Here is a 17,103-nt window from a genome sequence, read left to right as displayed (position 1 = left end):
AGAATATTCATACAGCATTGGGCAAAATGGACACATGAGATGACCAGAAGATATGAGACATATATGGGAAAAGAACAGAACATGCATGCAAAACACACACATCTCGTATCATTGTGCACAGACGGTCAGTCGGTCTGTCTGATAAAGTGGTTGATGGTCATCATGGTATCGAGGATATGCTTACACAGATGATAGTAGTTCAACACATGTATGTACTGGGTCAAGCAGATAAAGGCCAATTCATAACAGAGGCCATCAGTCATCTTATCTCTATGTGGCATTGCATGGCAGGTTAGGGTCCTAAAAGAGCAGGTTATAGGGTCCTAAAAGAACAGCAGCAGGTCGTCCTGAAGGATGAGACCATGGCCAAGGACAAGGGAGCAGCGTCACTGGAGACTCTCTATACTTCACCCCCATGACTACCAGAAAATCCAATAGAACCAGCAAGCTGGAGAGCAGGCCGACTTATCACACGGCCAGAAGGAGCCCATCCTCGTCGGTGAAACGGCGCCGGATCACCATGAGCGGGAAGCGCCCTGGGTTTGCCAGTTGAGGCCCACTCCCATCCCAACCTCACCTCACCTCATCTGATGATCATGGTGCCTCACGGCCCGTGGAAACAGAGCTATTTGCCACACCTGCCAGAACCTCCAGCGGTGATGAAGACCGCCTGCCCGGTTACCGCAGGAGAAGCGCTGCCGTCCCGTCCCACCACGGGGGTTCTCTGTACGACGGGGTGGAGAACGAGCCTGATGGTGCGTCGGGGGACTGGAGGAGGATCGCCGAGCTGCAGGCGAGGAACAAGAAGCAGCTGCCTCACATGAAGTGCAGCTATACCCTCTGGAGCGGCCTAGCCTGGATTTTACAATCTCGGACGAGGAGCCCCAATGGAGACGATGAGGCGGGCAACCCTCATGCCAAGGTCACCTGCAGGACTCCCTGGGCCCTCTCCCCACCTCTCCTACATGGGACCTCCTGGTGCCGGCGCTGCTGCCGGGCGTCATTCTCTGATGCGAAAGTGAATATTCTTTTTTAGCGGACAATGCTGTTGGTTTGCCTTTCAGTGGTGAATGTTTTTTTGTATAGTCTTCCATGGGCTTTGTTCAAACGTTTCCTTCCTTTTTGTTCTATGAAGTTGGCAAACTATTTGTTCTTTTTGAAGGGGTTGAATTTGAGAGAGGGGAACCAAACCAACGGAGGTTCCAGGACTAATTCAATACACGGTGAACTGAAGTCGCTGCTGTCTTGTGAGTAAAGAAGTATATACAGCCCACTGGCCAGGTGGGCTCTATCTAGGTCTGCTCTGCACCCTGTACAATCCTACATCGATTGCCCGGGCAGTGGCAGGTGCTCCTTATAAAGGCTAGGCCCCTCCCATGGACCAAACCAACCCTGGATTGATTCCACAATCATACCAGTGCAATTGATTCCACAATCATACCAGTATACCAGTGCATTCCCAATGTCCAGAGACATCACAATTCATAACATATTTTAGTGTCACATAATATTATAAATTATCTACATAATATGATTAAAGAGTTCTCTAAACAAACCCTCCCACTGTTGGCATGTTCCCATACCCCACAGTAGTTGCTCCCTTCAATGAAGTCAACAATCAATTATCAATCAACAAATGCACAATAAATAATGTCAAACTAAACTCATTTTCTGCAAATTCAAACTCTGTTGGTTATCTTCAGTCTCAGTGGCAGGGTGAACTGCCACAACCATGGATATAGGCAGACCGGGTCACAGAGACACCGATTCCTGGAACGTCTAAATATATAATGCAAGATACTAAATGTTGCCTGTGCAATTCACAACACATTTTGGGCATATTTGTGACACCTATGATGCACCTATGACGCACCGCCATTCCGACCGATATGTCTTAGGGCTGTATTTTGCGTGTCTTAAGTACCAGGTCTTATTCCCTAACTTGAGTAAATCTGTGTGTCGGTCTAGTCTACTTCTGTCCCTTTTATGCCATATATGGAGATCCCTGGTGTCATCAGTATACTATATGCCCATATATCACCACCAATTAGCAAATGTCAATATAGCATAGGATTGTTTATTCCAATATTTTCTCCACAACAGGACATGACATTTCAGTGACGTCACCGAGGTAGACCATGTATAGCATGTGTGCTGTGAAAATCTAGCATACTTGAAGTGCATCTAAGTGATGCTGGAGAAAGCTTTCAGAGCAAGTCAACATAATATAGTACAGTCTAAAACAGAAACCACGATGAAGAAGCCCCGCCGGGTGGTGGATTTCGACGAGTCGTGGAACAGGCTACAGAAGACAATCAAGGATGTTTTGATGCTCGACTGTGTGGACAGAGCTACATGGAACAACGTCTTCTCCGACATTTATAACTTGTGCGTTGCATACCCAGAGCCACAGCACAAGGAATTATACACGGAGACAAAGGTGCTTCTGGAAAATCATGTCAAGCAATTGCACAAGAACATTCTGGAATCGGACGAGAACGTTTTAGTGATGTACCACAGATACTGGGAAGACTACAGCAGGGCTGCTGACTACCTGGACCGTTTATACAGCTATCTCAACAAGCACAAACTAACACATGCCGACATGGGACAGACCTGGGGCGCAGACTTGCATTTGTCGTGTCCACAGATCGGAGAGCTGTCGTTAGACATGTGGAGGAAGTGGATGATCGAGCCCCTCAAAGCTGTGCTCATCCCAATGTTGCTCAATGAATTAAGAAATGACCAGAAAGTAATGTGGGGTATAAATGGGGTCATCAACTCCTTTGTTCACGTTGAACAGTATAAGAAGTGGTTCCCACTGAAATTATATCAGGAAATCTTCGAGGGGGCATTCCTGGCTAAAACAGGGGAGTATTACAGACAGGAATCTTCCAATCTACTGCAAGAGTCCAACTGTTCACAGTATATGGAAAAGGTCTTAGCATGGTTGAAAGAGGAGGGGTTACTATGTCAGAACTATCTGCATCCTAGCTCCCATGCTAAAGTCAAACGTGAATGCCTGCAGAGGACGGTGGTTGACCACCAGCAGTTCCTCCTTGCGGGGTGTCAGAACATCATCCGACAAGATAAGACAAATGACATTGCCAACCTATACATCCTACTGCAGCATGTGTCCGGTGGCGTATGTTATATGATCCAGGAGTTGAAGGTCCATATCCATGACACAGGCCTCCGAGCCACTAGCAATCTCTCTCAGGAAGACACGTCGACACCGTTTGTCGAGTCTCTGCTGGAGGTTCACAGTAAATTTGTTCGACTTATTAACACTGCTCTGGGCGGCAATCTTCATTTCATGAGGGCACTTGAAAAAGCTTTCACATCTGTGGTAAACTACAGGGAACCCAAGTCTATCTGCTGCAAAGCCCCTGAACTCCTGGCCAAGTACTGTGACAATCTCCTGAAGAAGTCTGCAAAGGGAAAGATGGAGAGCGAGTTGGACGACAAACTGACCAGCGTATTCACAGTGTTCAGGTACATGGACGACAAGGATGTGTTTCAGCAGTTTTACTCCAGAATGCTAGCAAAGCGGTTAATATATGGCCTGTCATTGTCAATGGACTCAGAAGAAGCCATGATCAATAAACTAAAGCAAGCCTGCGGCCATGGGTTCACAAATAAACTCTACATAATGTACATGGACATGAGCATGAGCACCGGCCTCAACGACAAGTTCAACAACTTTATCAAAGCTCAAGAGACTGCGGTAGACCTGGGCATCAGCTTCCAAATCTATGTGCTACAGGCAGGAGCCTGGCCAGTAACACGCATCACCTCCACCTTCACCATCCCTCTAGAACTAGAGAGGACTGTACAGATGTTTGAATTGTTCTATAATAGTCAGCACACGAGAGGTAGAAAGTTGACCTGGTTGCACTATCTCTGCACAGGTGAGGTCAGAATGAACCACCTGTCCACGCCCTACGTGGCTGTGGTGACCGCACACCAAATGGTTGTGCTGATGGCCTTCAACAGCGACCAAACGCTGGCCTACAAGGAACTGCAGGGCAGCACCCAGATGAACGAGAAGGAGCTGCAGAAGACCATCAGTTCCCTCTTGGACGCTAAGGTACTCAACCACGACTCGCAGGAGGAGGACATAAAGGAAGAGTCCATGTTTTCATTAAACATGGACTTCACCAGTAAAAGGACAAAGTTCAAGATAACAATGCCGATGCAGAAAGACACGCCACAAGAGACAGAGCAGACGAGGAGCTCTGTGGACAAGGAGCGGAAATATTATTTAGATGCCGCTATAGTGAGAATCATGAAGGCCCGCAAGGTTCTGCAACACAACACCCTCATCCAAGAGGTCATCAACCAGACCAACGCCAGTTTCAACCCAAGCATCGGCTTGATCAAAACATGCATCGAGGGACTCATCAACAACGAGTACATTGAGCGCAGCCAGAACTCTGCAAACGAGTACAGCTATGTGGCGTAAAAACAAGAGCCAGTAGTGTCCATATACTGACCGTCCGGGTGCAGTAAAGGTATGCTAATGAGCGCATATCTCAACAAAGCATGCGTGCAACTCAACTCACTGATAAGAGCGGCCCTCACTTCAAAGGGATGTTCAATAGCATTACAAAAAAGTCTAAAATGGAGTTAGGAGGTTTCCTCCCGACAGCAACGATATGAGAAATATACACATGCACAACATAATTGATTGATTGATTGAAGTATTTATTAACAGTTTGCAGAATGGGTACATTTCACATGAAAGCACAACTCAATACAAAGACTGTTACTGTGGACGACACACTGATAAAGCATTACACTTGTTTACAACAGGGTCCACCTTTTTCAATTCATCAGAACATTTAGAGACGCATTATGAATTACACTGGTTGTCATGAAATCACTTTTTAACGAACATGAAGTCCATGTCCATTAATCAAATTGGCCGATTTGCTCGTCTACAAATTCTCCATTCATTGTCAATGGCATTTAATGTTTGTGTTAGGACAAAAATCTACACTATAGCTGAATATAGGAGGGGCTAGGACACATGACGTACATTTTTCATTAATTGTTGATAGGAATTTAATATTTGTGTAGGACAAAAATACCAATTTGCTCAGACACACGATTTAAGTTCTCCATTCATTGTCAATGAGGATTCCATTTACTTTCTCCATGTAGTGTGTGGCGTAACACACACAGTCACACACACTACAACATAACATCCACCCCCGTTAACCTGATCGAACCACCTGCAGATCAATGAACAAGACAGCGTCTAATAAGTAATAACACTGTGGCTCCTATGGATTTCAGACTTAATGTGGCCAGTATACAGTATGATGTCACTCGTATATATCTATGGCGTTATATGAAACCATATAGGTTTTCAGCCCAATAATTAAACTATTTGCACTATGTGAACAAGAAATGCATTGTACTTCCTACTGCCTTCTAGCATCTCGCACAAGATATTGTAAGATTTGTACTAGGTTAGTACAGTAGTTTGTGATATTAGCCCTGGACAGACAGAGAAACATACACAAAGGGACAAAAACGTCAAGAGTCTAGAGTCTACGCCTCAATGGTGTCAGAACACAGTAGCTGTTAAAAATAAATAAAGGAATAAAAAATCACCGTCACACCTTGACCACCTTTCTCACACTTACCATCTACCATCTTACCCTTAGTCGTCTAGCCTCTCCCTCTGCTATTTTTCTATTCTTTTTTTCTCTCCCCAATGGTCATTATTGGTCATTATTATGCCAATTTCCCCCATGTAGTCAATTCAGGGATAGTCCCTAGCTGTCACTGCCCAACACCTACTGTTCTTCTGGGGAGGTTGTGTAGACAGCCAGTTCAGTACAGACAGGACACACCAGCTGCTACATCACAGTGGGGTTTAGAAGAAATTAGCTTCTCAAAGCATTTCCTCTGGGAATGAGGTCAAGACTCAAGAGGATGGAAATCATGTTAATAGTGATCCATGTTACCTTAAGACACAGAACAAATATTAATGAACTAGTAATAACGGTAACCGGAAAGCTCGCCTTAAAACCCTCCGTTTTTTTCCGCCGACTGCTTGGTGGGGCGGTTCTTGTATTCTTGTATTTGTTTTACTGATACGGTAATTAAGTAATAATAAGTTTAGGGTTAGGCATAGTTTTACTGAGGTGAAGTGAAGGTTAGGAATAAGGTTATGTTTAACCGTTTAGGCATAGTTTACTGAGGTTACGTTTAGGAAAACCAGGCAGAAACCGTTCCGCCGGATTTACGCCTGAGGCGAGCGTTCTGATATTCGTAATAACATTGTAGGCCAAAGGAAGCTGTCTTTTGGGTCATTTCCGGGTTTTTAGACAGCTGGTGGATGGAAATGAAGCTCCACCCACGCTGGGGCAAGCTTTTCCGGGGATCTGGCCGACGAGGCAACCTGCCACGTGGGTGGAGCTTCTTTTCCATCCATACCAGCTGTTTAAAAACCCAGAAATGACGCAAAAGACAGCTTCTTCTGTCCGCGCATGGAATCTTAGGTGAGCCCAGACCCATACTGAGACAACATGTAGTCCAGGAAGTAACTTATAGCCCAGTGTCCATGACATCATGGAGCCCATGGACACTTTGAAATACTAAAATATCTAAAAACACATATTGCCCACATAAAAACCCCCAGGAAAGTGTTTCTTCTCTCCCAAACATCATTCAAATATGGTTGCAAAAGGGGTGAAGTGGCCCTTTAATATTGGCACACTCATCTTTCCCATCTGCCTATGTGTGTGTGTGTGTGTGTGTGGGGGGGGGGGGGGGGGTATGTAAAGTGGTAGACCTTGGCTGGGGGGTGGGTATGGGTTGAGGCTTTGAACCTACTGCCTACAGAGGTATCTCACTATCTCATCATGTTTATCCTCACATGTTCAAAGAAAAATGTGAGAACAAAGTTCTGCATTCATGTTTTAGTGAATCCAAGGGATCACACACGTAATTTACCAAAAATGCCATGAAATATGTATTCCGTTTTGAATGGCCATTGCAGGTATAGATGATCTAAATGTGGATGGTTCATATATTTTGCATCTTGAGTTTGTCTTCTTTAATAGCAAAGTTAAAAAGTTAATTTCTTGTCTTGTCATAATTGCTGTTGCAATGTCAGAAGAATTAAGGGTCATTTTAATTGCATTGGAACTAAAGACGTTGAGGTTTATCAATGGGTTTATGTATCCATAAAACCATACTTACATTGCCAATTTGACAGACATCTGGACTGCTACATTTACTGGAAAGAAGTCAGTCACACCGCATCTTGAAATAACAAAAAAAACCCACAATTAAATGTGTCTGTGATTGGCTGCGCGTTTCAAAATAAGTAGTCCTGCTCACGGGATAGGCTGATTATGGCCCCTTTATTCTACACTCGGTCACTTCCGGTTAGAGTGACGAAGTCGTCGACGATACAAAAAAAAGAGAAAAGGAAAACAGGAAAATAGCTTTCTTGGGAAGAAGACGAAGAGAGAGAGTTGGAACTTTAATCAAAATATCCTCTAGTTACTGCTATTCGAGCACAGTCAGCGAGTGATCACCTCTCAAGCAGGCCCGGTTAGTCAACATATACGCGTAGAAACAACAGAGTACATGTTGTGAGTTTTTTTTATTGTTCATCGCTAGCTAAACCCCAGTGCGCTATTATTTCCATTGGGCTATTTCCACCAGGCTAGCTTCTAAAGCTAACCAAAGCTAGTGCGCTAGCTAAGTAGCTAACTTTAGCCACCACCAGTGTGTGCTGTTGTTGTAACAGCAGTGAGCTGAGCTTCTCTCTAGGCCAGAGTTATTGTAGTAACTGAGGAGCGCGACGACGACTAGTGTTTTAGCTCAGTGAGGTTTTTTTTTGTTTCGTTCAGCGCACGAGAAGAATGGCAACATCAGCCCTGTACGCGTGTACGAAGTGTAACCAGCGGTACCCTTTTGAAGAACTGTCGCAGGGACAGCAGCTGTGCAAGGTTTGGTTTGCTTTGGTTGGGGGTTGTGTGTGTAGGAAGGGGAGCTCCTCTGTCAGATGCAGCTCTCAATGAAATAGTATTTTCCCCCCACAATTGTAGTGGCCCGTGTTATTTTAACGTACTAACTAGACTGTTCACTAGTATATGGATGCGACGGTGTTTCGCCAGGCTGTGTTGTGTGTGCGTGCGAGCTTCAGATTATATAACAGGGTTTATCTCTTTCCCAACCTGGAAACGCTAATGCTATAATAGTAGCCTTGTTTAGATAATGCTGTAAGGCCGGCCGTTCGTTTGTTAAAGGTGTAACGACACCACGTAAAAAACTCTTGTTGTCCAGCTAAAATCACAGAATCTGACTGTGCGACCCTAAGGTGTCCTGTTTAAAATCTTGTCATTCCTTTGAATACAAGGTTTGGCTTTTTTTTTGCTTCATAGAAAACGTGAGCTTGTTGCTCGTCTAGCGGGTCGATTTCCTATCGACAGATTATGCCAGTGTTGTACGGCGTATATCTATTTTATTATAATTGAAGACTACATATTATAAAATTAACATCATTAGTCAGTTATATGGATAGATTCGTGGTAATTAAGTATGTATATGCCTGCCCTTTAAAAATGGACAATGCCTCTACAACTGTTAATGTATACATACTAGTACATTTGTGTCAAGCCCATTGTTATCGTAAAAACCACCACCAAAACATAATTTTAACCACCAGTCTGTAATATGGTGGAGTTACAGTATCTTAATGTCTTTGTTGGTTTACCCGTTGTCTGAGTAGTAGTAACATGACCTGCTACTTAGATAACCGGTATCTGCCATGAGAAAGTGATTAGGTACAGTCGGTGACAACAATAATTAATGCAATGTCGGCAAACTTGAAACTGTCTCTTTATTTAAATGTAAAATTCCAGTTAAAGAGTTTTGAACAGTATATTCCTATTCCTCATCCTATTCATAAGGCTCAAATGTTATTAGTTCAAATCAGAGTGGCCTGAGAAAAATCAGGACATTGCTCAGTTATCAAATGTGTGCAGTAGATTGCCTACAAAGAAAAGCATACATTGAATGATGTCAAAAACAACATGCCACTTTCTTTATGTACTTGATCTATTTAAACATCTGACAAAAAAAGTATTATATGGCAACATATTACAGGCACCTGATTGTTTTGAATTCGTGTTGTAGGAAAGTTTATCTTAAAGGTTGCATGAAATGCAAGAGCTTGTGTACTTTTATGCTATTCCTATTAGATGTCATACCCCTTTTACCTTTTGTATTACAGGAATGTCGCATCGCACATCCCATAGTGAAGTGCACATTTTGCAGATCTGAGTTTCAGCAAGAAAGGTGAGAGAGGCCTCAAAGCTCTTCGCATGTCATACAAGTGGTGAATAAACAGCATGCTTCACTGCTGATACAATGAAAGGTTTTTCAGTGGTATCTTATTCAAAGTCGTATGGTAACTGGTCATTTTTTTCCTTTGCAGTAAAACAAATACAATCTGCAAGAAATGTGCTCAGAATGTCAAACAATTTGGGACAGTGAGTGATTTGCTTGTCTTGTTTTGATTAATTTCAGCTCTTTTAAGATGACTTAAGCTGCAATCCATAACTTTTTTTAGTGATGTCTGTAATGGTTGAGTATATTACTCCAATATTACTAACACAAGTGTGGTGGAATTTGTGAGCTGAGGGGCAACATTGAAAAAAAAAGGAGGCTGTGTCCTCAGAACGTATTTAATGAGCAGAGGAGCACTTCTGAATATCATATCTATAGCGCTCGCTCGTAGCATGATTCATGGCTGCAACGTTAAAATGGATAAACTGTTGCTGTGCTTGAATGTCACGTCATCTGCATTATTGGCACAAATAGCGTAGCGTAACAACGGTAAACATGGATTTCTCATGGTTGTGGTGACCATTCAACCTTAGGTTAATGAGTGGTGCTCCTCCAAGTGTTGAACTATTTTCAACGCAGAAAAAAAATCACATAGAAATGCATGGTTCACAACCTGGCTAGGACATGAAAGTTATGGATTGCAGCATCAAATTGCATTTGTATGTTTTGAATAACTATTTGTTTCTATTCTTGTTTATTTGCTCTTTTATAAAATATATTTATATATATTTTTTTGTCTTTCCCTTCTAGCCCAAACCTTGCCAGTACTGTAACATCATTGCAGCTTTTATTGGGACAAAGTGTCAGCGGTGTACAAACTCAGAAAAGAAGTATGGACCTCCACAGACCTGTGAGCAGTGTAAACAGCAGTGCGCCTTTGATCGCAAGGAGGAGGGCAGAAGAAAGGTAAAACTGCATGTTTTCACCACACGGTGAAAAGTGAAAAACTCTCCAAGCGCAGCTTACCATTAGATTGGTAGTTATATTTACCAGCCACTAACAAGAACACTACGTATCAGGTGGACGGGAAGCTGCTGTGCTGGCTGTGCACTCTTTCCTATCGCCGCGTCCTGCAGAAGACAAAGGAGCAAAGAAAGGGTTTCGGTTCCTCAAACTCCTCCTCCCTCAACGAGAAGGACCACCACTCCAGACAGCAGCAGCAGCAGCAGCACCACCATCATCACCACCAGCAGCAGCAAAGACACAGTAGCGCTCACCACAAGTATGTATTCATGCTGTGTCACCATAGCCACAACCCTCTTCTGAAGGATCAGAGAGGCATTAGACTGAGTTTGAGGAGAAAGTGGGAAGGATTTTCTATAATATATTTGTATTTATTCAACTGTTGCAGACTCAGTGGGAGCCTCAGTCCAGAGCAGGAACAGGGACTGTGGAAGCAGAGGTGAGACTATCTTGCCCAAGTATCTCGATATCACACCTTTCATATCCTTTTTGTAACCTGTAAAATGTACATGTTTTGATGGTTCAACACTGGAGCTATAGGGCTGTATTTTGCGTGTCTTAAGTACCAGGTCTTATTCCCTAACTTGAGTAAACTAAAGACCTGGAGGCGTGATCAATGCTCTTTGGTCACTCAGAATAGCCAAATGGCATTGATCACGCCTCTAGGTCTTTAGTTTACTCAAGTTAGGGAATAAAACCTGGTACTTAAGACACGCAAAATACAGCCCATAGTGTCAAATGTTGTACATAAAATGTAGTGCGCTCAGGTGGCACAGGGGTAAAGTACTTGTCTTTTGTACATTGCTAATTGATTTGGTCTATGAATTTATTTTCAGCCATAAATCGTCTTCAATCCAGAAGGAGACTCCAAAGAAAAAACCAAAACTGGAGATGAAGCCATCCAATGGGGACAGGTATGAGATGGTTTAATTTAGGGCACACATTGTGTGCCCTTGTATTATTTTTGAAAAAAATAAAAAAGGGTGTTTTTTGTTTTTGACGTGTACAGACGTCTTGGGCACACCATGGGATAATTCTAAGGACGTCTGGAGACGTTTTGGGCACAAATTGGGTTAAATCTGACTTGCCTAAACCTGCAGTAACCTGGCTTTACCTTGTTGTTTGGATCATGGCGATCAGGCGATACTCTTCTTTCTTTTTACCCACCAGTAGTTCCATCACCCAGTCTATGGATTCTGGCGGAACGGACAACTTCATTCTCATCAGCCAGCTGAAAGAGGAAGTAATGTCCCTAAAGAGACTTCTGCAAGCAAAGGACCTGACCATTCTAGAAAGGGACCGCAAGGTGCAGTATTAACCTCAGCCTAATGTGTCTCCGTTAAAGTTGAGGCATTTAGCAGACGCTCTTTAGTCTAAAGGTGCGTTCAGACATGAATATGTATATTCGCATCGGTTCGTCCCGTTTCTGTTGCGCCAGGTCGCGCCGTTCATCGTCTTTGCATTGACTTACTTGTATGTAATCGCGCCTCTCCAACCACCCAAGTCTGAACGCAGCTTAAGCATGAACCCTGGTCAACAAACGGTACCATAAATGGTCACATAACTAAGGTTGCCAATATAGGCCACTGTTTTGCACTGGGTGCGGGAAGCAACTGTAAGCCAATTTAGAGAACCCATAAGAGAGCGTGCACATTGTGGGCGGTTGACCACTAGGGGCCCTATCTTGCGCCACGCCTTATCCTTCCCTACGTATTTGCCAATGGCCATTTTTAGTTTTAAAAATGGTTATCTACATCGGCAGGTTGTGAGCTTGCAGATCGGCTATTTGAACTATTTTAAAATGTCTTTCAAAATGGTAAAAAAAAAAGCAAATAATGTATGGGGTAGCGCAACCTATAGTCCTAGACGTGTATATAATGAGGGAGTTTCAATAGTCAAGTCTGGAGATAAGTGAGGCCTGGATAAGTAGCTGAGCAGACCCTGGGTGAGGAAGGGTCTGATCCGTAAGCTGTTTGTTGTAAAGTAAAAACCCACCCGATTAAGGGATCTTAAATGATTTGAAGCCGTGTGCATTTCTGGGTGACATTGAATGATGGGTTATGTGCTTCTCTCACAGATGACGGATGTCAAAGCAGACTTTCAATACCAAGAATCGAATATGAGAGTAAAGATGAACAATATGGAGAAAGCACACAAAGAGTCCATGGAGCTGTTTCAGGTGAGCAAAGCATCAACTTTAACAGTTATTTAGATCACACTCATTGTACATACAACAGCCATACCCATCTCAAGGCGAGTATACCCAGTACCTGGATCCTTATGAGTGATCTTGATTTCGAGGTGTTTGCTAAACATCTAGGCTTTTTAAGGTCACCAAAACCCCTACCAACAGCGATTGTCGTGACTTGAGTCTAAAAATAACTACCGGGGTCCATCCAGAATTCATAGGGAGGCAAATGTGTGTGGCATGACGATTTGTTTTTGCTACCATAGCTGGAAACAATGTCCCATCAAAATACTAAACCTGCAGTTTGAAGCATCCAAAATGCGTTGCAGACTAAACTGGCATACTTTAAAATGAGAGCGTCACAAAACTACTACAGATACTCTCTTCAAAGTCATTTTTATTGTCCTCATTATAAAGTAACTCTCTAACTACGGGTTGGCTGCAGTGTTCTCTTTCTGTCCACTGTAAATTATAGGTGTTCAGTAAACCCGAAATCTTAGACAGGTTACACATGGCAGGTTCCGTATTATACCATTTAATTCTTAACCTATAATTGTTTCACGAGACTTATTGTCTGCGTTTGTTTGCACAACCCACAGGATGGACCTTTAGATCCCAAAAGAGCAAATATACTGTATAATTTAAAATTAATTAATGCATTATAATAACAGTAGCAGCCCATTTATTGTATTTATGAGAACATGACAAAATACATATTGTTGCTGTCCATTTTTGAGGTTTTAGATTATTTTTTTTGCATGAATCGGAGCTATTGAACACCCTTTACGTCTGTGTGTTTCGAAAATATTGAACCAATGGAAAGTAGTAAAAAGTTCTTTGGACTCCATTGGACCCTCAAAATGTCTGCTAAAGCAACTAACTCCACCACCTCTCCCCCTCTCATGGAAGTAATTGACAACATATAAAGTTACAACACCAACTTTGATGAGGCTGTATTGCTTTGTTTTAAAAAATATAAGGCTTTCTTAATTTCCTGAAAAAAATATATTTTTAATTTCCTGAAAATTGAACATTTTGTAGTTATGAGGTTTCCTCCCGACAGCAGAGATATCTACTGTCCTTTTTATTGTCTCCATAAACAGTGATATAATTTCTAACTTGTGTTAACCTCTTTTGTCTGCAGACTAAGAACAGAGAGTTGATGAAACAAGTGGCCGCCCTCTCAAAGGGCAAGAAGTTTGACCGCTCAGGGAGTTCGCTGCTGATGCCCTAACACTAGGCCAGCCAGTAACAACACAGAGTGGCTTCATTGTTGTAACACTGTGAAAGTCTCCCTCCTGTATTTTCTCAATCATTGCCACCAATACTCTCATTTGTTTTTAACTCTCAGTCTGTGGTAAATCCAGAGACGATGCTGTCCATGGAAATTACCTATTGATCCAACAATGAGAAACCATCCCTTTTTAAATGTTTTGTTATTATTATTACTTTGCCACTGGATGGGATGTGACTGCAGAAGAAGTGCAGGATGAAGCCCTCGTTTGAACACTGCCGGGCCAAAAAAGCATTGTTTCCGTTACGTGGATAGAATTCTGCCCACTCCATGTTTCCACTCGATTTCTATGGATCTCATGCAATTTATTTATTCAATTGTCTTTCTTACTTTTTTTTTTTTACTCACAAACATACTCAGAGAATCTTACATGTTTCAGGATTTTCTCCAATAGCAATTGTTTATATTTTTCTAGCGCGGCTATCGGTGACGAGCTCTCCTTAATGGAGACCCTGCTCCATGTACGTATGCAAATGTGGGGATGGGTGACTGCAGACTTGCTGGCCCGCAGTACAGTTCTCTCTGTGAAATTCAAAAACAACCAATGGACATTTTTGTATGGCTGTTCCATAAGAGAGACACTTCTTTGGCTGCCCTCTTTCTCACTGTGTGACAGCTGTAGTGCTTCGCTGTTTCTCTTTAGTGGAACGATTGTAATACTGCATGATTTACTGCCATATACCGGTTGGCATTGTGGTCTCATGTACTGTAATATACTTTTAGACCCCACTCCCCTGTCCCTTTAATTAGTTTTTTAAGAAATCACTTGTAAAGGTATTGCTGGGGTCAGCTATTGTATTTAAACTATTGCTTGTATCTGTTTTAGTGAGTGTGTATGGTAAGGCCAGTTGAAATTAACACATCTGTAGAAAATGCTTTTTAAAGGAACACCTTTCACCTTGCATTAATGAGCTGGTTTCATACTGTGGCATACAGGATCACTTTTGTACTTTTTCCAAACCCAATGTTTTAAGATTATTAAACTGGCTAAGCAAAGTGTTTGTTTATTTTACACACTATACAGTCGGTGGCTCTACATTTTCTTGTATTATTTTCGCTTTACAGTTTTTGGGCTGGGAAAAACAATTATAGAATGGAATAATCATGGTGCCTCGCCTGCACATCTCTTCAAAATGTGCCGATGGTAGCTTTATCCACTCATAGTCAAGACTAGTTGCTGTTGAGGAAAAAAACAAGGTCTTAAATGTCATAAACACCTTTTGAATTGTGGTGTGATAAATGATAATGACTAACTTGTGCTATAACAGGCTATTCTAGACAAATCTATAAAATGTCTTGCAAGATTGAAGATGCAACACTGAAGCTTGTGTGAAAATGAGAACCGAATGCACTTTAATGTCATTTTAGGTTGCACTTGCTGCACATTACCAATTTACCATGCTATTTAGCAAGAAAAAATCATAAACTGTTCGCGTTTATTAGACCCTTCAAATTCAAAAGGAAAAATCTGTGCCTGTTCAGGTATTGTTGGTGGGCGTATTTTGAAAGTGTGATTGTTGTAACTGTCGAACAGTGGTTCCCAAAGTGGGGTTCTTGAGGGAGTTCCAGGGGCTCCCCAGCTAAATGATAGTTTGTAACCAAATGGACCCTTATGTGTCTGTGACTCTGAGAGTGTACAAATGGACCTGTATTTGGTTCCATTTGTACACTCAATGGTTAAATTAACATTGATTTTACAATATAAATTGGGGTCTCAGAGATAGAAATGCCATTAAATGGAGGTCCGTAGCCTTAGCCTAATGCATATTGAAAATAAAATCACTTATATAGTGAGACCTTTTCAAATGGGGGTACGCTTTTTGATTTATTGATTGAAATATGTATTAACACTTTGCAGAATTACAGTACATTTCAAGCACAACTCAATACAAGACTGTTAACTCTGAGTGGACGACCGCTTAAAAGGATTTCTACTTTCTACGCAGGCTAATTAGTGTCAATTTTGGGGTCCTTGACATGAAAAAATGTTTGGGAACCACTGCTGTAGATTGTAGAAGACAAATGAATATGTACCGATATTACAGGAATCCACAGAGCGCTGCCCTCTAGTGGCGCGCAGGCAATAGGCATTAATGCGGTGAAGACATCCGGGTACTTTCAACGACGGCACTGTTAGCAGTTGTTGCCATGTCCGATTATTATAAGCGACTTTTTACTTGTTTCCCCTAGCCTGGAAACCAGATGAATCTGCCACAGGAGAAAGAAAGAAATCCCTGGTTAGAGAGATTGGTCTGTCTGGCACTCCTCGTTTCGCTCACCCCAGAGTTGTATGTAACTGCCCATTGAAAATAAATCTTTACGCCGAAATTCCAGACTAATAGCTCTACTCAGTGTGATTTCCTGTAAAGTCCCGTTCCTTATTTGGGTTTAGGTTAAAATATATATATATTCCACAATTGTAAAATTTTCTTCGAGATTAAAAAAAATCTACATTAAACTCACATCACGTAATTTCGGTTTGTTTCCAAGAGATTACTAGATTACTCTGGTTTTCATATATCTGGTTGCTTGTTTCTCTCGCAAAACCTGGCAACACTGCACTCACTGTGCGTAGCGCTAGCTTGCTGCTAGCTGGTAGTAGTGCTGCTGTGCAGTGCTGCTGCTGGTGTTTCCCACTGTTTTCCTTTTGATACACAAGCGCATTTTACACGAAAACAAAATCAATAAATAAAAAACGACTAGTTTCCAAGTCGTACTGAAGATTTATCATTTTATATGCATTTGATTGTAGAAATGAATAGCTAGAAAGCTATCTATTCTGACTGGCTCAATCCGATGCGTTTAGATGTTAGCTTTTGAACTTCCAGCTAACGTTAGTTAGCATTTAGCAAAACAAGCTGGCTGAAGAGCAAGTCAACATAATCTGAACAAGGTAAGTTTGTATTGAAGCTAAACTAACATTAAATCGTATCAGTAGACAGAAATATGTTAGCACCATTGCAACCTCGTAAATTAGAGCCAGTCTGCTTTCCAACCGCGTAATACATGTCGCAATATTGCTTGCTCTGGGTGGATCTTTGTTGGTTGTAAAGTGTCTTGAGACAACTTGTTGTGATTTGACACTATAATAAAATTGAATTGAATTGAATACATGTCTGCATACCGAATCAAAGTTATCTTAAATTCAGAGAGACAGCCGTGAATGCCCACCAACTAATCTATCAGTCTTCTGACTAGAAAAACATGAATAAAGTGATTTCCCTTGCAACAACTTTACAGATGTCTAAATCAGATAAAGGTTGTTGCAAGAAGTAAATAC

The 17,103-nt window shown here is 42.0% G+C and overlaps 3 protein-coding genes across 7 annotated transcripts in view; all 3 read left to right on the top strand.

The window, feature by feature from the left end:
• Window positions 1–2,254: 2,254 nt before the first annotated feature.
• On the top strand, window positions 2,255–4,465 carry LOC308327490 (cullin-2-like; the record flags this gene model as incomplete). The annotated part of the gene is made up of 1 exon (XM_080781011.1): window positions 2,255–4,465. One exon carries the CDS (start codon window positions 2,255–2,257, stop codon window positions 4,463–4,465), a length of 2,211 nt encoding a protein of 736 aa, XP_080637137.1.
• A 2,975-nt stretch (window positions 4,466–7,440) lies between these two features.
• Window positions 7,441–14,819, top strand: fam76b (family with sequence similarity 76 member B). Of its 3 annotated transcripts, none has more exons than XM_080780348.1 (10): window positions 7,441–7,976; window positions 9,263–9,327; window positions 9,467–9,521; window positions 10,129–10,284; window positions 10,398–10,600; window positions 10,730–10,780; window positions 11,178–11,255; window positions 11,515–11,647; window positions 12,419–12,520; window positions 13,674–14,819. In XM_080780348.1, exons 1-10 carry the CDS (start codon window positions 7,890–7,892, stop codon window positions 13,761–13,763), a joined length of 1,020 nt encoding a protein of 339 aa, XP_080636474.1. In that variant the 5' UTR covers window positions 7,441–7,889; the 3' UTR covers window positions 13,764–14,819. The 3 variants fall into 3 exon arrangements, with proteins under 3 accessions (XP_080636474.1, XP_080636473.1, XP_080636472.1); XM_080780347.1 differs by having other exon boundaries at window positions 11,512–11,647; XM_080780346.1 differs by having other exon boundaries at window positions 11,482–11,647.
• Window positions 14,820–16,449: 1,630 nt separating this feature from the next.
• Window positions 16,450–17,103, top strand: part of taf1 (TAF1 RNA polymerase II, TATA box binding protein (TBP)-associated factor) — a 43,646-nt gene continuing 42,992 nt past the window's right edge. For all 3 annotated transcript variants that reach the window (XM_080780844.1, XM_080780843.1, XM_080780845.1), the window contains exon 1: window positions 16,450–16,716. The gene's annotated coding sequence lies outside the window, so the exon portion shown is untranslated. The remainder of the gene's footprint in view (window positions 16,717–17,103) is intronic.

The sequence above is a fragment of the Protomyctophum bolini genome (assembly GCF_963924005.1).
Source record: "Protomyctophum bolini genome assembly, chromosome: 13".
NCBI classification, from domain to species: Eukaryota; Metazoa; Chordata; class Actinopteri; order Myctophiformes; family Myctophidae; genus Protomyctophum; species Protomyctophum bolini.
Note: the sequence above shows the minus strand (reverse complement) of the source record. Positions and strands in the feature narration are given on the sequence as shown.